Below are 23,961 nucleotides of genomic sequence, written 5' to 3'. Positions count from 1 at the left end.
TAGAGGTCAATTTATCAAGTTTTCTGGATGGCCAATTCACCAATGGAATTTTGTAATGTTTTTAAATTTCTTTTAAAATTTAATTTTTTTAAATTATACATTTTAAAGCAAACTGTTGAAAATTTAAAAACTTCTACGAAGTTTTATAGTATTTTTTGTTTTGTCTTCATAACACCATTTCAAGAAATAATTAGTTTGCACTTGTTTCAGCTACCTGTTTCTGGACAGATAGGATAGGGGCAACTCCCCTTACAGAAAAGTCAGAGGATGAGGCTGCATGGTCCACCTTTTTTCCTGTGGACTTCAGGATATAGTGTAAATGAAAGCCTGAGACAGAGGAGTGGAAGGGAAAAGCCCTTAGATATATTTTACTTAAAGTATATTGATTGAAAATGTCTATGCTTATGAAAAAATATATATGAGATATTCTTGATCCTTTCTTAAATATCCTTCAATATAAATATACATAAAATACATATATATATATACACACATGCACGCACACATTTACACAGACACACTTTTTATGCCAAGTGTCACCCTCTTTGCTCATTTATCTCCTCTTGCTTCTGAGATCAACATCTCAGACTATTCAGTGTGCTAATTCTACTCCGCATCTTTTATTCATCAGATATATCCTAACTCTGCCCTAGTTTCTTCTATGTCACCACCAAGGAGGTACAGCAAAGACAGATCAAATATTCTTTAAAACTGTATTATCAAGACAAAATAAAAAAGGTATAGTTTAACAACAAACACATTTGAGGAAATGGTCATTTGGTAAGTTGGCCATTGATCTAAATTTAATTTAAAACCACTTAATTATTGAATTGGTACCATAAGGTACATCACATCCCCTTTCATATTCTCATGATCAAACTCTAGCTAGAATTTTGTCATTTTAATCAAGTTTTTCTCATTATTACAAGCACAAGAAAAAAACTTAGAGGTGGTAATTTTCTTAGCTTTTTCTGTTGCCACTCTTGTAGGCTTATCTGCTATTAAATCCGAAATAAATATTTGCTAAATGAATCAATAAAATAATATTAAGTGGTTTAAGACTGACATCTACCTCCACCTTGAAAGTTCACCTAATTCAATGCAGAATGGGTTTTGAATCGGCTTGTCTTAGAAGAATTCTCAGGAGATAATGGAATTTGAGACTGAGCTAGAATGCCATTGATATATGTGAATAACTCAGAATTTATGAGTAGGAGGTTTTCAATTTATCCTCATTTACTGGAGATTTTCTAGACCAGGCATTAATCTAAGTTTGGAGATGACCCAAAGTGATACTCTGGACCTTAGAGACAGAACAGGGGGATGATAGGACAGGTGGGGAGTCTTCCTCTTGGCAATGCAAATGCTCTGGAAATTGCAGTCGAAAGTAGATGACAATCAAATTTAGCACTGATAACATGATAGATTTATAGGTTTATAAACTAGGGAGAAATTTGATTTGGAGAGTTATGGAATGAATAAGTCACAGGGATGAAAAGTACAGCATAGGGAATAGAATCAATGGTATTATAATACATTTTATAGTGACAGATGGGAGCTACACTTGTGGTGAACATTGTATAACAAATAGAGTTGGTGAATTATTATGTTGTACCCCAGGAACTAATTTAACATTGTGTGGGGTTTAACTATACCCCAATTAAAAGAAATAGTAAAAAAAAAATATTTGACCCACAAATTAGGCCAGTAAGTAGACTGGGCAGATATTCACTTTGACTTATCTGCAATGTCTATAGAGATAACTATGACTATTAATTATCCTATGGAATTAGCAAAATATATATATTCGTCTGTAGGAATTTGATATTCGTCTGTAGGGCTATGATATAAGTGGAGGTTTTATAGGTTTAAAGGAATCACTTGAATGTTTGTCAGACACCACGTGGAAAACTATGACTTTTTATATTATGTATTTTGTGTGTACTCTGCAGGATTAGAGCAGTTTGTTGGAAGAATGCAAGATTTTCGATTATATCAAGTGGCGCTCACAAACAGGTAAGTGAATGTGGTGTTTTAAAGCTCGACAGGTGTAAGAATAATTCCTGAATTCACTTATATAAGAGTTGCAAAAGATTATATTGTTTTTCATTTTTACAGCATTTCACAAATGTCACCTAATTAATGTTTACAGTGTTTACGTTGGCTTAGTCTATGGTTGTTATTCATTAGTGCTATTCTGTTGGGTAATCCCTTATAATATGAAATTGATCAACTTCTTTACAAGGGATTTTTTCTAAGGCCACTAGATTTTTGAACAAGTTGTATTACAGAATTTGGGATACATTGATTTAAATGTTCTGTATGAAGTAGTTTATGATATGTAGGAAACTGCTATATCTGCCTTTCAAAATTGCTTTGTTGAATTTATAAGTGCTAGAGAATTTAGAACAATGAAAATGATTATTTTGATATGTGAGAAAGTCTCAAGAGACTGAGCTATTAGAGGTGGAGACAAGAATGAATAATCTGAAGTATTGTTATATATTTTTCTATTTCCAGTGAACACAAATTATATAGACTTGGACTAGGGTTAAGCAAGTATTTCCTCATCTTGAGAATAGGTGGAAAATCTTTATTAGTAATTCTCAAAGACATGTAGATTTTCATTCTGTTCAGAAAAGTTCAAGTGAAATTCTGCTCAGATGTCCTCTGAAGTTTCTTTCCCAAGTAAAGTGATTTTTTTTTAGATTTTTTAAAAAGATTTTTATTTATTCATGAGAGAGAGAGAGAGAGAGAGAGAGAGATACAGAGAGAGAGGCAGAGACACAGGCAGAGGGAGAAGCAGGCTCCATGCACGGAGCTTGACTTGGGACTTGATCCCGGAGACCCTGGGTGGAAGGCAGGCGCTAAACCACTAAGCCACCCGGGCTGCCCAAGTAATGATTTGTACTTTTTTTTTCAAGTAATGATTTTTTAAAAAATATTGTACTTATTTGTTCATGAGAGACACACAGAGAGGCAGAGACGTAGGCAGAGGGAGAAGCAGGTTCCCTGTGGGGAGCCTGATGTGGGACTCGATCCCAGGACCTGGGGATCACACCCTGAACCGCTGAGTCACCGAGGTGTCCCCCAAATAATGATTTGATGGTATAATAGTATATTGTTGTATGTATGAGTTGATGTTGTTTACTTCTACTGAGGATCAAAAATAATGATGTTTACTCATATTTCTTAAAGGAAGATGTAAATTAGTGTGGTGGATTTCCAAATGATGAAAGTAGCTCTTATCAATTTGAGAAGTGTTGCTCCTCAACATTCTTATAAACATTCTTTTAATATAAAAAGAAATATAAAAATTATTTTAACATAAACATTCTTTACTAGTCTATATCAAGAGATATCTGAACAAAGGGTGCTGTACCGCTGGGACACATAATTAAATTTGATGCTAATAGTCTCAACTATCCTTTTTTTAAAATTTTTTTATTGGAATTCAATTTGCCAACATATAGCATAACACCCAGTGCTCATCCCACCAAGTGCTCCCCTCAGTGCCCATCACCCAGTCACCCCAACCCCCCGCTCACCTCAACTATCCTTTTAATCACTTCTGTCTAAAATTCTGGAGAGCAGTGTTGCTATAATATGGGGGCAAATCAAGTTTTTCCCTGGGGCAAAGATTTCACTTTTGGTCCTATTTAAAACCTGGTATCAATTGGAAAATATCAATAAGATTTAAAGAAGAAGGTGTGATTTCATGTGATTTAGTGAATGGAAAAATTGCTTGACTCCATCCCCCCACTGGAATCTGAGGGAAGAATCCTGGCCTGTCTAGTTAGACCAGGGTTACTGATGTTGGCCTACCTGAGATGTCTGGAAGGTATTATGGGGAAGAATGCCTATATTAGAATGACTAATTCTGACTAGAACAGGTATATTGCCCTTAATGGAAAAATTAAATATATCTGCCTGGAATTGGCGTTATTCTTTGACTGTTGGCAGCTGCCAGATGATCTGAAGCCATTGAAGCACTTTGGGGTGCCAGGATCTGTACTGATGAGTCACAGGAAACCACTGACAAATGGTTTTGGCCTCAGTCCTTTAACTTAAAACAGTTCAGCGTTTGGGCGTCTGCCTTCAGCCCAGGGAGTGATCCCATAGTCCCGGGATCGAGTCCCACATCAGGCTCTCTGCATGGAGCCTGCTTCTCCCTCTGCCTGTGTCTCTGCCTGCCTCTCTCTCTGTGTCTCTCATGAATAATAATAATAATAATAATAATAATAATAATAATAATAATAAATAGCAACAGATAAAAGGATACTTGTTTTCTTATTTCTTTCCCATGGATGAACTGGAAACCCTATTACTCTTAGTATTTTCAATGTATTATTGTCCACCTTTGGGATAAGTCAGTTTAACAACCTAAATGAATGTTACTTTTCTTTTTCATCACAAATAGATACAGTAGACTATTATGATATTTAAATAAGTGTCTCAGTAATCAGACAAGGGCTTACACATGCTTCTCAATGTAAAAAAGTAACTCTTAAGAATTAACTCTTTCTAATATCCATTTTATGTGTCTGTTTATTTGGCCAGGAATGCATTTGACTTTATGTTCTGTTTATAAAATAATTAAAGTTGCTGGATAGTGATCCAAACATGAAGATTGTGATATGCATTTGTAACAACCCTTGGAAGTTCTATTACTGCTGAGCTATTTGGCCTTACAGTCTGCTTCTTACACCCACAGGGAAATTCAGGAAGTTTTCTCTGGAGATCTGCTCAGACTGCATATTCAGTCACATTGCCGCTGCCCTGGAAGCCACCCTAGGGTCCATCCTTCGGTACAGCGGTACTGCATTCCTAATGATGCAGAAGACACAACCACTGATAGGGTGTTACGGCTGAATCCTGAAGCCCATCCTCTTTCTTTTGTCAATGATAATGATATTGGTACTTCATGGGTTTCACATGTGTTTACAAACATTAGCCAGCTTCATCAAGGAGTGACTATTTCAATAGATTTGGAAAATGGACAATATCAGGTAATTTGAAATAATAGAGTGTATTAGTTTCCTCTAACTGCCATAACCAATCACTGCTAATTTCGTGCCTTAAAATAATAGAAATGTATTCGCTCACAGTTCTGAAGATTGAAATACAAATCAAAGTATTGGCTGGGTGGTTCTCCCTCCCGAGCCTCCAGTGTCTGTAGAATCCTTCCTTGCTTTTTCCAGGTTCTGGGAGCTCCTGGTGTTCCTTGGCTTATGGCCCCATAACTCCCATCTCTGCCTCTGTTTGCAGGGGCCTTCCTCCTTGCTTCTCTCTGTGTGTCACTTCTTTCTCTTCGTTCTGTTGTAAGACCCAGCCTTCATCCAGGATGATTTCATCTTCAGATCTTTAACTTAATTACATCTGCAAATACCCTTTTTCCAAAGGTCACATTCACAGGTACTAGGAGTGAGTACTTGAATGTGTCTATTTGGGGATGCAATTCAATCTACTACAAGGTGGATTAGGTGACTGAACGTTACTTCACACTAGTAGTGTCTAGTAATGCATGAATTAAAAATATATAAAATAAAAGATGCAGGGCCTATTTTTAAAGATATATGAAATCATATGAGATATTGAAATAAAATCTTTTTATTATTAAGTAGTCCAAATTACTAAAAACTGAGGTGCTTATTCTAACTACTTAAGAAGAGCATATATAACAATTATGGGAGTAAGGTTCTTTTTCCGTGTCTTTATATCAAACATATTATTAATTTGCACTTAATTTATAAAATCCTTGAGAAGGAATGGATATGCAATTGTAGAATGTGTTGCTTTTCCCATAGGGCTATGACATTTCTGGATGTCTAATAAATATTTGATGATTATCATTATGAGGAAGTAAGCTATTATATTTGAAATGAACAATTCACGGATTTGATTTAGAATGATGAGTCAAACTTAAAACTTTAAAGACAATGATTAACTTATCCATTTTCAGGTGTTTTATATTATCATTCAGTTCCTTAGTCCACAACCAACAGCAATAAAGATTCAACGGAAGAAGGAGGACAGCCTAGATTGGGAGGACTGGCAATATTTTGCTAGAAATTGCAGAGCTTTTGGAATGGAAAATAATGGAGAATTGGAAAATCCCGATTCTGTCAACTGTCTTCAGCTTCCCACGTATGAATATTTAACAAATAATTATCTTTGAAAGAGTTAATTTTAATAGACTAATGGATTAATAATAAGCAATAGGTGGACTAAGTCATATGACTGGTAGAGGTTTCCCTTCACCACTAGCCTTCTTGAAGCAGGTTCTTCTGAGACTCTTCCCCCCCCACCCAACTTGAGTTTTATACTATGTTTAAAGTTCTCATAAGAGACTTAAGAGTATCTCTTGTTTATATTCTCATTTGGGCTTTATGATCTGATTTTCAGGTTGCTTTAGCAAGTTAATATATATAATAGAATTTTATTATGTCCTTAAGGAAATGTTTTACTATGTTTTTTTGTGATGAAACTATATTGTTTGCCCATGAAATATATGCTATATATCTGTTTTCCCAGAATGAGGAATTTAAGCCATTATTGATATTGTGTAATGTTTCAAAGTTGTGATTCTTCTTTTTTAAAAATATGAATAGCTTTTCATAACTTCACATTTCTTTCATCAACAGTTTTACTCCATATTCCCATGGTAATGTCACATTTAGCATCCTAACACCTGGACCAAATCATCGTCCTGGCTACAACGACTTTTATAATACCCCATCTCTTCAAGAGTTTGTAAAAGCCACACAAATAAGAATTCATTTTCATGGACAGTACTATACAACTGAGACTCCTGTCAGCCTCAGGCACAGTTACTATGCAGTTGACGAAATCACCATCACGGGGAGGTAATGTTCATTACCAAGGTTTGATTGAAGGATGCTTTTCACTATGAGTTTGTTTCCAACAAGATTTTTGTCATACTTATTTAAAAATACGTTAAGATTTAGAGCAAGCCAGATTCCAAACTTGACATTTTGAAATGGTTTCCTACTCTACAAATTTTTGAAAAGATTGGTATGCTATTCTTTTCTGTATGTAAGACCACGTGGTTATGGAAACAATTTTCAAAAGCTGTTGGGTCTAGAAGGCATAATACCCTGAATCTGGCTTAGAAATAACTTACCAAGTATTTTGCTTCTTTTCTGGAATATTATTTTCACATATTCTTGAAATCAGAGAGAAGGAGCTAGATTTCAAGTTACAACTATATTATCAGCTAGTTTGTAAGTATAGGGCTTGGTCTCCCCAAGTTCACAATTCACAATTTTATGGGAGATATTTGTTTTCTAGGAAGAAAAATCGAATATTGCCTAAATAATTATAAATATCTGACCATAATTGAGAACATGGCTCACAGTATTTCAAAATATGGATACCTGGAGAGCAACATACTCTCTGGTATGGAAATGGTACATACATAGGTTATATTTAGAATCAAGTTGTGCTAGAAGAGTGATATGCACTGTAAATAAAGTACATCTTTAAAAACCAGAATACCAAACTATAAGTGCTATTTGTTTAGTAATGGCATGATGTAAATAGTAATACTGTTAAATATTCATCATCTAATTTTGTAGAAAAAAAACAAATAATTGAAATATATTAATTTCATTCTGCAGTTTATTCTAAACTTTATTGTTTAATTGTGTATAACAGCTTTAGTAAATGCCTTCCCTGGCAAATTTGCCACATAGCTGATATAGGTGAAAACAAATTCCCTTCCCAGAGAAGCTTGAAAATTACCTTCTAAGAACAATGTGGTTTGGATATGGATGATGTTTATCCAATACTTTAGGAATAATAAAAAACTTTCATGAACATTCATGTGATAAAAGAGATTGAATTTTGTGTTAACATACTTGTCTCCCTTGTTGGATCCACACAGTGGATATATTCACAGGCCCTTAAATATATTCACAGTTGCGTTGACTTAGGAGTTGTCTGATGGTCTGTTTACAGATGTCAGTGCTATGGTCATGCTGATAAGTGTGACACAAGCAGCCAGCCCTATCGATGCCTCTGCTCTCTGGAAAGCTTCACCCAGGGACGTCACGTGAGTTCTCTGTTTGATGCATGAAAATCTAAAAAGAAGCGGGGGAAGGGAATGGAGAGGGTTGGTGAAATGGTGACTATAAATTCTTTGAATTTAATTTTGGTCTACCCTATGGGTATGAATAGAAATGAATTGATATGAGCCTGAAATGTCAATTATTTCAGGAAATTTTTGTTAGGAAAAAATCCATCAAAAAGATGAAAATATCACTTTAAAAAATAAACTGTATCAGAAAAATAACAACTAAGAGCAAACCTTAAACCAAAGGGTTTTATTTTACTTTTCTGTCTTTGTTTCATCAGCATTTTCATGTTTTACTAAACAATTCTTAAGGGGTCTGGATAGAATGGCATTAAAAATAAGGGTCTGACTCCTGCAACTAATGGATATTTACACATAGATATCTATGCAGCATAAGTGTCTTTTGGTGCAGAGATCTTTTTGAATTTGCATTGATTAAGTTGAATTCATTTCTTGATATCAGTAGTTTTAATTAATTTGAAAATCTATAGTAAAATGACTCAAAGTATGTTACTTTCATTTGTCTATGATGGCCAGGGGAAGTTTCATAGATGAAGTAGAGGTTTAGCTACAATTTTAGGAAAAGGGGGTAAATGGAAAAGAAATTGAGAGATATTGGTAAAAATATCTAGCATCAACATCAGTAACAGCTGATAGGAAAGCAAGTACAGCGGCAGGAACGATCATACCAGTAATAAAAAATAAATGGTATGGAGTCCTCATTGAGTGATGTTTGAGGTAGTTAGTATCAATTTGGAAAAAAAAAAAAGTTGAAGCCCTACTTCATGGCATGTATAGAAAATCCAAGACTTCAATGTAAAAACAATTGTAAATCTATTAAAATAACAATTAAAATAATATTTCTAAGTCTAAAGCTAGGGACTTTATAAGCAAAGCAAATACAAGTAGAAACAAACATATTAGGAGCCATGAAAGAAATTATTGACGTATTTTGTCATAAACACATTTAAAATTCTTTACAGTGTAAGGACTAATTTATTGCATGAACTTGATTGATTCATTCTTACTCAGCCATAACTGTGTGTTTAATTTTTTCCAACTTTTTTCTTGCTTTTAAATTTAAAATGACATTTACTATATTTTTCCTAGTGTCTTCTTCCTTTGATTCTTTTAAATGCATATTTCTCTTTCCTTGCAATCAGTGATTTCTTTTATTAACCTCACAGTGTAGCACCGTCTCATAGATTCCCTACTTGACTTTCCTCCTAAACGTTGCCCTGTACGTGTGTTTAATTAGTCACTTCACTTTTCTCTGTCGTTTGTTTTAGGATATCATGGAACATCTTTTTTTTTTTTTAAAACCATCTGCCAAGGTTTTAGCAAACTCCATTTCTGCCTTCTGAGATTCTTAATCTCATCTAATTTGTTTCCAGTGACAACATGAGTGCATATAGTTCAGTAGCAAGAATATTATCTACAATGCAGACTTCTTCTAGCACATTTAGGATGTAGTCCTGGCCCTTAGTTTCAACTCAGTCTTTGATTTGGTTACAGCTTTCTTTCTTTCTATGTGCTCAAGCCAAAACTTTCATGTTCTAATTCAGATGTTCCTTTGAACTTATTCTCCAGATCATTGCTTTATATTGCTGATCTTTTAATTTATATGTTTAGTCTTCACCACTGGTTGATAATTGCTTTGAAAGAAGGAATCATTTACTTTTTCTTTTTCTTTTTTTTTGATTTCTAACAGCTAGAGGCTTTGAATTTGGTTTGATTAGAGTATCATGAGAAAAAAAATCTTTTTAAAAAGCATTGATTTTAGTATGTTTGATTGTGTGGCTTATCATATTGTCCCAGAAAGGAAATTAATTGGATGAACTTGATTGATTCACTCTTTATTCAGCCATAATTGTGTGTTTAAGTTTTTGCCAGTTTGATTTGTTCTTGATTTTAAAGTTAAAGTGGCATTTATTCTATTTTTCCTAGCGTCTTCTCCTTTTGATTCTTTAAAATGGACGCTTCGCTTTCCTGGAAATTAGTGGTATCTTTTATTAACCTTACCTCCCCTTCCCAAACTCACCAAGAACTCAGTTAAAAAACACTATGGGGTGGGGATGCCTGGGTGGCTCAGTGGTTGAGCGTCTGCCTAAGGCTCAGGGCGTGATCTTGGAGTCCTGGGATAGAGTCCACAGCGGTCTCCCTGTGTGGAACCTACTTCTCCTCCCTCTGCTATGTCTCTGCCTCTCTCTCTCTCTCTCTGTGTCTCTTGTGAATAAATAAATAAAATCTTTAAAAAAAAAAACACTCTGCGATGGATTTAGTAAGGCCCCTCGATCTGAATCTATGTAGTATATTCAAATTAAGGACTGGGTAATGCTTTCATATATTATTTTCAGAGCTTCTCATGCTTTATTTTGACTAGTTTGCTTTCATTTCCTCTACCCCCGCCCCTGTATCCCTTTTTCTTTTGATAGCCCATCCCATTTTTCCCCTTTCTCTCTCTTTAATTGCTCACAGATGAGTGATTGATATTTTATGATTCTTGAATGATTTCATGCTTCCCCTTAAAAATAGAGCCATTAAATGAATCAAGGCTCATGATTGGTTTCAGAAGTCAAGTTGGGATTTTCAGACTTGGTCTCAGGTGGTGACTATTGAATTATGAACTAGCAAAATAATTAACTATAATTTAGGTTGAGAATACATTTTAATGCTTCTTATTTAGACATTAAATGCCTTTTAGAAACAAAGGTAAAAAGTTGACTTTTCTGTTATTTTCTTCCTGGACATATTTTGATAATTTATGAATTTAGCCATAAATAAAAAAGCAACAAATATCATTCACTTAGCAAAGTTTGGCAAATGTAGCTGAAGGGAAAAAGTCAATAGACTGTTAAGTTGAATGATTTCTCTGTCCTATGATATTTTCAATAATGTGTTGAAAATGAGAAATGATTTTGTAAAGCATTCGTAAGTATGACATTTTCTTATTGTTATCATTCGAAGTATTTTAATACATGTGAGACATATCTGAAAAAGGTATCTTACAATAATTTGAAAATATGCTTATTCAAATGCTTTCCACATTGTTCTACTTTTTAAAATAATAAGTTTTCATATAAGCCATCCATTTCCTATTGGAACCAATGTTCTTTTTAAAGATCTGGACTTAATCCAAAAAGAATGTCTTCAATTTCACAGTATTATGCTAACCATTAATAATATTACTCAATAAACAGGGCTTTTGTGAATTATATTACAGCCATTTGGCAAACAGATGAAAACGTAAGCCTTGAGAATATGCCAGTTCTTGGCAATTGGCAGTCCTATATGAAAGTGTTTTTAGCAGAAGTGAAAATGAATGAAGTTGGGAGAAAGGAGTGGAATGGTAAATTCAGAAGCAAGTTGTTATACATTAGCCATTCCAAGGAATTTTCTATATGAAGCATTCTTCAGTTGTTTCTAAAGTTGATGTCACAAACTGGTGGTCCACAGGTGGGAACACTGTTTAAATAGTTTGTTATTCTTCTTCTTCTTTCCCTCTTCCTCTTCCTCCTTTACCTCTGGCCTCTCTTACAGAAAATAATCCAACACGATGCCTATGTTTCCTCCTACAGCCTAACTCAAGGTAACAATTACCCTCTTTGGAACACTATCACACTTTGGTTTGCTACCATATTCACTACTATCCATAACCTTATATCTGGGTGAACTCACTTATGTTAATACCTGGCCCTCTTCATAGATTAAGACTTACGCTAGTAGTTAAAACACATGATTAATTATTTAGGGAATAGCCAGACTGACTAATTCATCTAATTTGTAACTCCATTGGTAAATCCTATTTCTTTTGTTGATTCATAAAGTTAAAAACTAACCAAAAAAAAAAAAAAAAAACAACAACAACAAGAAAAACTATTACCAAAGAACCCACTGATCCTGAGATAAACTTCAAGGTACACTTACTTTTGTCTTAAATATTTCATTGTATTTTGCAATACTTAAAACATCTACCTTGGGGAGGCTCAATGATTCTCCTCAGTGCTACTGCCTAGGAATGCTGACATACTGTGTAAGGCTTTGTAAGGCAGTTGTAAGGCTTGAATGTATGGTGTATACTATAAATGATAATTGCATATTTCATTAATAGAGAATGATTTTAGAGTATTTGTGACATTACCTCTCTAGAAATGACTAAAACAGTGAATAATTTACTAGTTCCATTTTAGGATTAACCTAGAGCAAAACAAACCCCAAAAGACTATATACTATTAACTTTAAAGCAGAATTGAATGTTTCAAAGCAGAATTCAGGATTACATGGCATTTAACTCTTTGCGAATCATTTGATAAGAAACACATACACTCTTTTTAAATAATTACTTTTTGGATAACAGATAATCACTGTTACTTGTACATGTATTTTACAATTTAAGTGAATTTTTACTTTGAGATAATTGTAAATTCATGTATGATTGTAAGAAATAATACAGATTCCTTGTACCCTTTACTCAATTTCAACTATAATAACATTTTGCAAAACTAGTGATTTTTTCTTTTTAAGCAACTTTCCTGAAATGATTTGCATATAATAAAATATACTCAGTTAAAAATAAAAAGATAAAATAAATTTATCCATTTAAAAATATTAGCAAATGCAATTTGCTATATTTTGCTATATTCGTGTGATCACTTCCATATTAAAGATGTGGAATGTTTTTCTCTCTCCAAATATTCTCTTGTGCTCCTCTATAGTCAATGCCTCCTCCCCAACTCTCAATCCTAGGAAACCATTGATCTGCTTTCTATTACTATAGATTGTTTTGCCTATTCTAAAACTCCATATCATGGAATTATTCAACATGCATTATTTTGGTACATAGATTTCTTTTTTTTTTTTTTTTTTGGTACATAGATTTCTAAAATCTACCCCACCCCATTACTCCCCTCACTTTTTTAAAGATCATTTCCTAACCACTGTGCTATTAGCTTTATTGAAATAATGTATCTCTTACCTGCTCAAGACTTCCATTATAACTATTAAAAAAATATGCTTCAAGTCTTAGATACAGAATAGAACCTAGGAATTGGAAGCTTAGATGTGTATATTATGTCAACTAATATGGTTGCATAGTTACCATATTCTCATTACTCCTCCCCTTCTCTTTACCTGTTCTAAGAATTCAAATGTTGATAGAATCTAGCTTTAGGAATGTGTTATCAGTTGAAACTAGCATCCTTATGGTTTTTCATTTTCTTTTAATAGTTATGTTCATCTTTCAGGGGCTCTTGGCTAAGAGTGATGCAATCATCAGTGCCTCCGCCAAGCCCCAGCACTTTGTTGGCTACTTAGCTATTCTTTCATCATTTTGTGACATCATTACCTGCAAGGGTGGCCAAGCGTTCACAGAGCAATTTATTAGTAACCATGAATTCTTCTCTTATTCTTTGGCTCTGATTTGTGACCCTTTTATAGCATTAATCATGGCTTTTATGAATTAACTACAATCAAGCTATCAGTATGCATTTTTGTTAGTATTATAAATAGCAGAGCCAGCTTAAAACATTTTATATAATAAGCCTTCCTACCATTCAATAATTTGAATGGTGCCAACATCACACTCTACAATGCTTATTATGTAAATGAATATTTCCTGTTATTTTAGAAAGTGTGTTCCGTTAGAGCACTAAAGTCCAAAAGTATGAGTCATCATGACTAACTAGAGTCATATTTTTATTACACATCGAGCTTTCCCAGTAATGTTTTTTGTTTGCTCACAGAAAGATCTTATCCTAATGTATTTCATTTTATACTCTAATCTTGTAAATACTAATGAATTAATTTTTTAAATGTAACTAGCATTCAGACATTTTATATTATAGAATCTACATCAGATGTACATTTAGAGAGTCAAGGCCTCAAACTTAATTTCCTCTTTGGCATATGGTGATATTATTATTATTAATCCTTATATTAGTTATTCCATGTTCATAGACAGGAAGATTCAATATTGTCAAGATGTCTGTTCTTCCTGTCTTGATCTATAGCTTCAATGTAATCCCAATCAAAATATCAGAAAGTTATTTTGTGGATATCAATAGGCTATTTCTAAAGTTTATGTGAGAAGCACAAGACACAGAATAGTCAAGACAATGTTGAAAGACAAGAACAAAGTCAGACTACTGCCACTACCTGACCTCCAGACATATCAACAAAGCTACAGTAATTATAACAATGTGGTCTTGGCAGAAATAAAAACAAATAGATCAGTGAAATGGAATAGAAATAGACCCACATAAGTATAGTAAACAGTAATGTAAACTGTCACGTGGGTGATAATGATGTGTCAATTTAGGTTTATCAGTTTATAACAGTATACTACTCTGGTGCCAGATGTTGAAAGTTGGGGATTCTGTGGTGCAGGAGGTATATGGGAACTCTGTATTGCTCTCTCAATTTTTCTGTCAGTTTGAAAATGCTTTAAAAATTATAGTCTATTGAAAAAGTAGCATTTAAGACCGACAGTGATAATTACATTTAAAGAGATCAAAGGCTCTTGAATTATTCCTTGTTTTAGAGAGACAGAGCACAAGCGTGGGGAAGGACAGAGGCAGAAGGGGAGAAAGAATCCTCAGCAGACTCCCTGTTGAGCATGCAGCCCAATTTAGGGCTCAAAGTGAGCTCCATTCCAGGACCCTGACATCATGACCTGAGCCAAAATCAAGAGCCAGCTGCTTGACTGACTGGACCACCCAGGAACCCCAAAAGTCCTTGTGTTATTCTTAAAGAGTGTGAAATATTTTCAAATTTTAACATAAGCAACATTTTTTATTTAAGAATAATACAGCAAAAGAGATGAAATATAGTTTATAACTTCCCCAAAATATAGAGAATAAAAAGGAAACATCCTTTTTGTTATAAAATAAGGCAAAAAGGAGAGGGAAATAAAAAAGTAAAGTATATAGAAAATATAAAATCCAAATATGTCAATAATCATAACAAATATAAATGTGTTAAACTTGTCAGTTAGAACTAAGTGCTGTCATAAACACAAAAATATAATATCCACGGTTGTTGGAGCATATACTGCATTAATGGGAGAGGGTACCTCAGGCACAAATTTTGAGAAGGCATTATTAATCAAGATAAGTAATACTTAAATATAATACTAAAAAAAGCAAAATAATACTAAAATCTCAGAGGAATAATATATAAAAATCTTATTTTATTTTTAAAGATTTTACTTATTTATTCATGAGAGACACAAAGAGAGAGAGAGATAGAGAGAGAGACATAGACATAGGCAGAGAGAGAAGGAGGCTCCATGCTGGGAACCTGATGTGGGACTCTCCAGGATCACGCCCTGGGCTGATGCCTTGGGCGGAAGATGGTGCTAAACCGCTGAGCCACATAGGCTGCTCATATATAAACATTTTAAATAAAAAAGCTGTTTGTTTTGTAAGTCTTTGTTACTTAGCAACGAGAACTGTTTCCAGTCAGTCACAGTTCCCGCCTAGCAGTTCTGGAAGGTTATCCTGTATCTGCTTCATAGGAAGGTTGACAGTGGTTTAGAAACAGATTGGTCAAGGTGAAGAGTTATATATAGCTATACTTTTTGATTATAGAGGGTTTATTAACTTTCTCCACTTGGTTCCTAATACAGGAGGATATTTTATAGATATATATAGGGTACATATTTTTCTTTTGGCCTCAGGTTCCAATATGGCTCATCGTGGCACTGATGTTGAGATGGTAAGACATATGCCTAAAACACAAGCACACATAAAATTTAAAAATTTAAAAGCTGCTTAAGCTGTATAGTGTTAAGTAAAATAGATTTTAAGCAAAAAGTTTTATTAGGGATAAGGTGCTTTACTATATAATGGTAAATGATATAATTCTAAACTTACATGCATCTTATAACATAGATTCAAAAGTATAAAGCAAAATTTGACATGACTAGAAGAAATTAACAAATCCAACATCAATATAGAATATTTTGATACATCTTATTTGGTAATTAATCAAACAGGCAGTTAAAAAATTAAAATCCTTAATAAGGGACACTGGGTGGCTCAGCGGTTGAGCATCTGCCTTCAGCCCAGGCCGTGATCCTGGAGACCTGGGATCGAGTCCCACGTCAGGCTCCCTGCATGGAGCCTGCTTTTCTCTGTGCTTGTGTCTTTGCCTCTCTCTCTCTCTCTCTCTCTCTCTCTCTCTCTGTGTTTCTCATGAATAAATAAATAAAATATTTTTAAAAATAAAAAAATAAAATCCTTAATAATTGAGAATTGAACTAATTTGAAGCTTGATCTAATAGAGTCTTATATTCAACAATGAAAAAATACACATTCTTGTCAAGATCACAGGGAAAATTTATGAACATCGAGCACATACTAGTCAATGGTCTCAACAAATTATATAGAATTTGTAATCACAACACATTGTAAGCATTAATAGTTCTAAGTAAATGAATGCATCCAGTCATTTCACTATTATCCAAATGAGTCAAGATAAGTAGAAGTAGATGGAAAAAAACTCCAATTAAAATTATGAGCCTTTTACTAATCCAACAAAATTTTATTGAGTACTCATTTTCTAAGCAGTAGGTTTACATCCTGGGCAAAACACAGTTATTCCTCTTCTTTAAGAGTTTACATTCTCTTGGGGGTTGGTAGTGGTGGTGGGGGAGGCAGAGAAGTAAAATAAGGAAGTTAAATATATAGTATTCTAGGATTTTTTCTGAAGGCATAATGCTTTATTTTGAACTCTGTCATTAGAATGAATTGCCAGAATGCAAACTCAAACAAGGATAGTACAAAAAAGAAAATTTAAGATTATTCTCCCATGTAAACAAAGGCAAAGATTTTCAAATGATGAGTGAAATCTAGTTTTTTATAAAAATAATAATATATAGCAACCAAATTGGGTTTCTCCCAGGAATACAAGTAAAATTTAATATTAACACTATTAATGTAATTCACATTAACTCAAGAAAGGAAAAATATGATCATTTCAATAGACGTGGAAAAAAGCTGTTGATAAAATATTTAACACCCACAAAAACAAGTATTGTTAGAGCACCCTCAATTGAAGAAGATCCTCTTAATCTGATAAAGAACATCTATAGTTTTCTAGTATCAACAGTGCATCTAATGGTAAATCCATTGAAGCCTTTTCTTCAAAATAAGAATAAGACAAGGATGTCTATTATTCTGCATTTTATTGGAGGATCTAGCCAGCTCAATACGATAAGAAAAAGAAATAAACACCTAAAAATTAGAAGGGAAGAACCGAGCTGTCAAAATCTGGAGATAATTAAATCAGAGAGTGTAAAAAATTCCACAAATTATTAAATATTAAGGGGAGTTCAGTAAGGTGGCTAGATATAGGATGGAAACATGAAAATAATTGTCTTCTATATGTCAGAATAACAAACAGGAAACTTAATTTAAAAATAATTCTCAACAAAAATATAGTATATCTTTACAACTTCTGAATACAAGAAGCAAAAACTATAAAAGAAGAAACTAATAACTTGTGGCTACATTATAATTAGAAACTTCTTCATATAAAGCTATCATTCAAAAAAAAAAAAAGAAAAAGAAAAGCTGCAGATTAGCAGATTAGATTGGCAACAGAAAACATATGACAAAGGGAACTTTTAAATCAGACTACTCAAAATGGACCAAGAAAATTAAACCAGGTAATTTGCAGAAGAGCCTAGAAATGACAACCCAAATGTATGGCAACCCAGACATATGAAAACACCTGAAATTTTACTGGTTATTGGTAAAATAATTATAATTATGAGATAACATTTTATTCTCATGAGGTTGGCAAAGATTCAAGAAATTTGAAAGTTTCAGTTGCTGGCAAGAGTGTAGATTACAGCTCATCCACCACTGATAGGAAGGTACCACCACTTTTGGAAAACAATCTGCAAATATTTAAATGGGTATTTATAGCAGTGGATCTGAATGAATGACTATTACATCAACATGACTAAACCCTCAAACAATTGAATACAAAAAGCTTGTAGAATAATATATGCCGTATACCATTATGTGAAATTTAAAAACACACGAAACAATACTGTAAGTAATACATAAATTTAAAGGGTAAATATGAAGAAAAGCATGTGAATGAATATTACTAAGTTCAGAGTGGAATGTATATTATGGTGTTTTAAATCAGGTGGCGAATAAAAGAACACAATTGTTTGCTTTTTATTATTTATAAATTTTGCAGTCCTAAATATTTTAATATAAATTTCTAAAACATTATAATATGATTTATTAATCCATCAGGAACATATCATCTATGTTAAGTATTCATGCTACTGCTAAAAACAGAGTGGAGGTGACTCTCTTTGGCATGGAATAATTGTTAGAAAATTCATGATTACTGTGTACCTTTATAGTTCTAAGGTGAAGATTGATCATTTGCTAGCTTCATTCAACAAATATTTATGAAATGCCTTCTATGTGTAGAACATTATGCTACAGTACAGCCATAACATCTTGATTACAGATGCAAGTATTTGAAAATATTGAAGGACTTTCATTTGTGAAAGTCAGAAAAGATTTCCTGGCAGACACTAATTACTATAATAAATGGAGATGACTGTGGTGCAAGCAAATTATTCAGACCAACAATTTATAATTAATAGATAATATAAACATCATTGACATTTTAAATCTTGAGAAAAATTTAAATGTTGCTGTACTAATGAAGGGATTTTTAAAATTCACTAATCTGATATTCAAGCTTAACATTAGATAAAATTTCCAATATAAAATGGCTTTCTATCTAAATGGTAATTCAGATGAATTTTTGTGTCCACTCATTAAGTGTAGAGAAACCCTAAGAACTAAAAGACATAATGGTGGGGTGCCTGGGTTAAGCATCCTGACTCTTGGTTTTGGTTCAGGTTATGATCTCTAGATCATGAGATTGGCTTGGCTTGGCCACCATTTAGAACCTGGAAGAAACCATAAAGTCCTCCTTCTCTACTCTTGGGAGAAAAGTATCTCATATGTGTCTTTTTAATTTTGTGTCCTGACAAGTCTCACAATTAAAGGGAAAGAGGCAATCAAGAAGAGCAGGCAGGCCAAGGGAGAAATCAAATATTAAACAATGACCAATATTCAAGATTAATATAACTCCAGTGCCTGTCATTCAAAACAATCTGTCTCATTCAACAGCTAGACTTTGTTAAATGGTCTGCATTGATAAGCCATAGTCTGAAGTTCCCTCTTTACAAGTTTATAGACTATCAGTTATATATATTTTTAAAGACTTTATTTTAGAGAGAGTGAGCAAGAGAGAGAGAGAGAGAGAGAGAGCACAAGTGGGGTAGGGACTGAGAGGGAGGGAGAGGAAGGACTCTGCCCTCAGCATGGAGCCCCACGTGGGGCTTGATCTCACAACCTTGGGGTCGTGACCTGAGCTGAAATCTAATCAGACACTTAATGGACTGAGCCACCCAGGTACCCCCAATCAGTTATATTTTTATGTAGACCATGTGTAGAACTGAAGGAGGGACACCTGGGTGGCTCAGTGGTTGAGCGTCTGCCTTTGGCTCAGGGCCTGATCCCCAAGTTATGGGATTGAGTCCCACATTGGCCTTCTTGCATGGAGCCTGCTTCTCCCTCTGCCTATGTCTTGCTTCTCTCTCTCTGTGTCTATCATGAATAAATAAATAAAATCTTAAAAAAAAAAAGAACTGAAGCAGTTGTCCAAATGGTTCTGCCTTCAGTCTCTATTTTTACAAATATTGATTTTGTTACCCATGTTACCAGAATTTGTTTTATTGGATGATTTTCCAACCCTCCATTGAGCTTTGCCTTCAGAGGTACAGACAAGGCATTGCAGAAATAAGTAAGTTCCTTAATGAAGACAATGTGTATTAATGGTTGAATTGTCAGGCTACATATATTATGTGTTCATGATCATTGTATGACCACAAATGTCTGATCAGTATTGTCCAACAGCATGAGTAGTTATTTAATTTTTGCTACTAATTTCAGCACCTACAGAGCAGCTAAGTACATATTTTATGTGGGCACTTTAATTATATGAGAATTTCTAACCAGGGGAAAGGTAATTACTGAGAAAAGAATTGAAGGATAAATACATGAACATCTCTGTCTTCTCATTGGCAAGGCATGGTAATTGTTTGGACTTTGCTAATTGAGATTACATAATCTGTAGGTAAAAATCTGCAAGAAAATATTGCATTTATCTTTAAACCTTTAATGTTACTATTCAAATAAATACTAGAAACATTAAGGTGCAGTCCTGTAACATGTCATAAATATAAACAGTCTATTAGGTCATTCATTCAGGCATTCATCAAGCATATTGATCACCTATTGTGTGCAAATCAGTGAGCCGCTCTCTGTCTCGATCTTTATGTGGTTGGAAGTTTCATCTGTGCTTTCATCACCTTCCCACACCCCACCCAGTCTATCATTGCTAAGAAATTACAAGTTTGTTTAATCATACTTTTGTGATTAGAGCACGAGAGCTTCATAGGGAAACCTCTTTTGGAAAAAGTAGTTATATGAGTACACTGAAGTTTTTATGTTTATAAAGATGATTTCTCTATCTAGTAGACAAAAGAAATTATCCTGAAACTACATCATTTGAATTACAATTGAACTGCTACATCCAAAGGAAAGAGGAAGCTGTGAATAGAGCCAGAGGACAATTATTATTATTAGAGATTTAGGCTCTTAAAATTTCTAACATACTGATCTGATGAGAAAGGAGCAATTTGCTGACTTTTAGAAGATCTCTAATTCATTTACTCCATTTGGGAATAGTTGGACAAATTGCCTCTTTTAGCTCAATAAGTAGTACCATACTGATTTCTAAAAAGTGAGCATTTTATAATTTCTCACTCTGGAATGAATTGCCTTCCTCCCCTTCCCACACAGGCAGGGGCTGCCTACATACTCTGAATTTTCCAGCTGTGGTGGGGGCAGGCGGGGAGTGTTTCCAACCTTGGGTTTCCAGAACTCTGTCATCCAGTTTAGACTCTGAGCAGATAAGGAGGTAAGTATGAACGGTTAGCCACAATGGATCCACTCAACACCTCTCTCCCTGAAATAGTTTTTTATCCCTGGAACCTGCACAGCATGGCGATAAGGAGTGAGAATTCTAAAGGAGAATAAAGGAGGATATTATATACACATATATATATAATATATATACACATATATGAGTATATATGTACCTATGTATATATTTATATATATGGTATATATTTTTATATATATACATAAATTGAGTGCCTAATAAGTGTGAGGGCTTCTAGGCACTGGGAACATTATAATGAATAAAATTTAACAAGCATTGAGGCCCTTACAAATTTTTACACTAGTTTATACTGTCATTCCAGTAGGTGACTTTAGGAAATTATTGTTTTTTTCCTATTCCTTAGTTTTCTCATCTGTAAAATAGAGGTTATAGCAATGCTCACTTCATAGGTTATTGGAAAGATTTAGTCAGCTAATAAATATGAATCACTTAGGACCGACATCATAACATATGGGATATTCTTATTGCAAGTAAAGCATTGCCTAAATAAAGATGTTTTTGGTTATTGTTGATGGTAGAAAAGGAAATAAAAATAATTTTCTTTCACTTTGGCTTTTTGCTAGAACCAGAAATGAAGGAAATTAATTCATTAGTAGAAATGAGCTCTTGTTGCATCACTCATTCATTGGTTTATTCATACATTCATTTGTTCATTTCCTTACTCAATAAGCATTTGTTGAGCAGTTACAGTGTCTCAAGCATTATGCTATGGTTGATTACATCAATAAAATCTAGTTTCTGATTGAAGAAGCTTGGACTCAAATATGAACAACAGATAAGTAAATGGACTATTAAAATAGTCCATGATAATTGCAGCGATTTAAAAAGTGTAGATGATATGCTATTTTTCCTATAAGTGTTTAATAAAATAAGACAGCACCCATAGTTATCCTTTGAGCCCCTAAATTTTTTTGTATTATTTACTAAGTGTTATTTCATTATTTAAATTACTGAGGAATTAAATAATTTTTACAGATTTTCCAGATGTGACTTTTTATCTTTAATTTAAAAACTTCTTAAAGGTTTTTATGTATTAAAGTAATCTCTACACTCAACGTGGGGCTTGAACTCACAACCCCAAAATCAAGAATTGCATGCTCTTATGAGTGTGCCAGCCAAGCACCCCTCCAGATATGACTTTTTTAAATGAACATTTTAAGGAGGGCACATGATGTGATGATGAGCACTGGGTGTTATACGCAACCAGTAAATTACTGAATACTATATCTGAAATTAATGATATACTATATGTGGTTAACTGAATTTAGATAAAAAATAAAATGAACATTTAAGAAACCAATTCATTGGGATCCCTGGGTGGCGCAGCGGTTTGGCGCCTGCCTTTGGCCCAGGGTGCGATCCTGGAGACCCGGGATCGAATCCCACATCAGGCTCCCGGTGCATGGAGCCTGCTTCTCCCTCTGCCTGTGTCTCTGCCTCTCTCTCTCTCTCTCTCTGTGACTATCATAAATAAATAAAAACTTAAAAAAAAAAAAAAGAAACCAATTCATTTACTGAAATAATTCAAAAGCAGTTTGTTCACTTCTCTGTTTTCTTAATCTGTGAATGTTAAAGACAAGTTTTTTTTTTTTTGATGATTTGTGGTCATTTTTCTGAACTTGAGTTTTCAAAGAGCATCGAGTCTATTAAGTCTGTTGAGCAGTATTGTAAGTTTCAGGAAGATTCTCGATCCCCCTTACTTCAGCCCCTACCTCAACCCTCCCAGGGTTGAGATACTTGATGTATCTTTGCCTAAGAAGACATTTTCTTCTTTCTTCCTTCAAAGACACATAATGGTAATTAAAGATTGTTGGATAAGTGACTGAATAAATATGAAATTCATATTTTCTCTGTAAAATTGAAGGTATTCATAATAGTGGATCAAAACTGAGAGTAAGGAGTGTGGGTTGGTAGAAATGCTTTTGAACTTGTGGATTATTTTTTGGCAGATTGCCTTTACTAGTCTGTAATGGTAACAAAAGAACACTATTCCAATTTAATGATCCAAAAGACAGAAATACCACTGTGTACTATTAGAATATAATGTAATAAAATAGATTTTCATTAGTGTCTTCTAGATTCACTGATTGTTCTATGCCTATCCTATCTGAATATGTCCAAGTGTTTGGCTGCAACTTCATGGAGTTGATTAGTAGCCCTTAAGAAGCTATCAAAATGAAAGCAGTTAAATGAATCAGTAATAAAGGTCCTCAACTCTGATATACCCATTTTCTATTCTTATAATTTGAGCACTCAGGGACATAACAGGAGGAATCCAGTTGTTATAAAAGAAGTATATAATTGATAGTGACAAATGATCAACTGGAGATTGGGAAAAACATTAAGTAGAATACCATCTGGTTCAGAAACTTCATAAAATACACACAAATGTTATTGCACTTCATTTATTTTATTTATTTGTTTTTAAAGATTTTATTTATTCATGAGAGACACAGAGAGAGAGAGAGAGGCAGAGACACAGGCAGAGGGAGAGGCAGGCTCCATGCAGGAAGCCCGACGTGGGACTCAATCCCGGGTCTCCATGATTACACCCTGGGCCGAAGGCAGGTGCTTAAACTGCTGAGCCACCTAGGCGTCGCTGTTATTGCATTTTAAATAAAACTTTAGAAGTCCTTGATAGAAAAGATAGAAAAAAATCGGGAGATTTCAAAAATTTACTCATAATTCTCATAATTTACTCAACAGTTACTCATACTTCTATTTTGTCATGGTTCTCTGGGACCCCTGTATAGAAGAGGAATTGTATAAAGTCACAATTATGAGACCAAAAATTTAAG

The 23,961-nt window shown here is 34.0% G+C and overlaps 1 protein-coding gene across 1 annotated transcript in view; it reads left to right on the top strand.

The window, feature by feature from the left end:
* Window positions 1-23,961, top strand: part of USH2A (usherin) — a 702,892-nt gene that overhangs the window by 63,727 nt on the left and 615,204 nt on the right. Inside the window, 5 exon segments of the mRNA XM_038586435.1 lie at window positions 1,953-2,016; window positions 4,715-5,009; window positions 5,963-6,147; window positions 6,645-6,866; window positions 7,981-8,074. Of these exon segments, the coding sequence (XP_038442363.1) occupies window positions 1,953-2,016; window positions 4,715-5,009; window positions 5,963-6,147; window positions 6,645-6,866; window positions 7,981-8,074 (860 nt within the window).

The sequence above is a fragment of the Canis lupus genome, chromosome 38 (genome assembly GCF_011100685.1).
Source record: "Canis lupus familiaris isolate Mischka breed German Shepherd chromosome 38, alternate assembly UU_Cfam_GSD_1.0, whole genome shotgun sequence".
Lineage (NCBI taxonomy): Eukaryota > Metazoa > Chordata > Mammalia > Carnivora > Canidae > Canis > Canis lupus.
The sequence above is the reverse complement of the archived record's forward strand: the minus strand, read 5'-3'. Positions and strand labels throughout refer to the sequence as shown.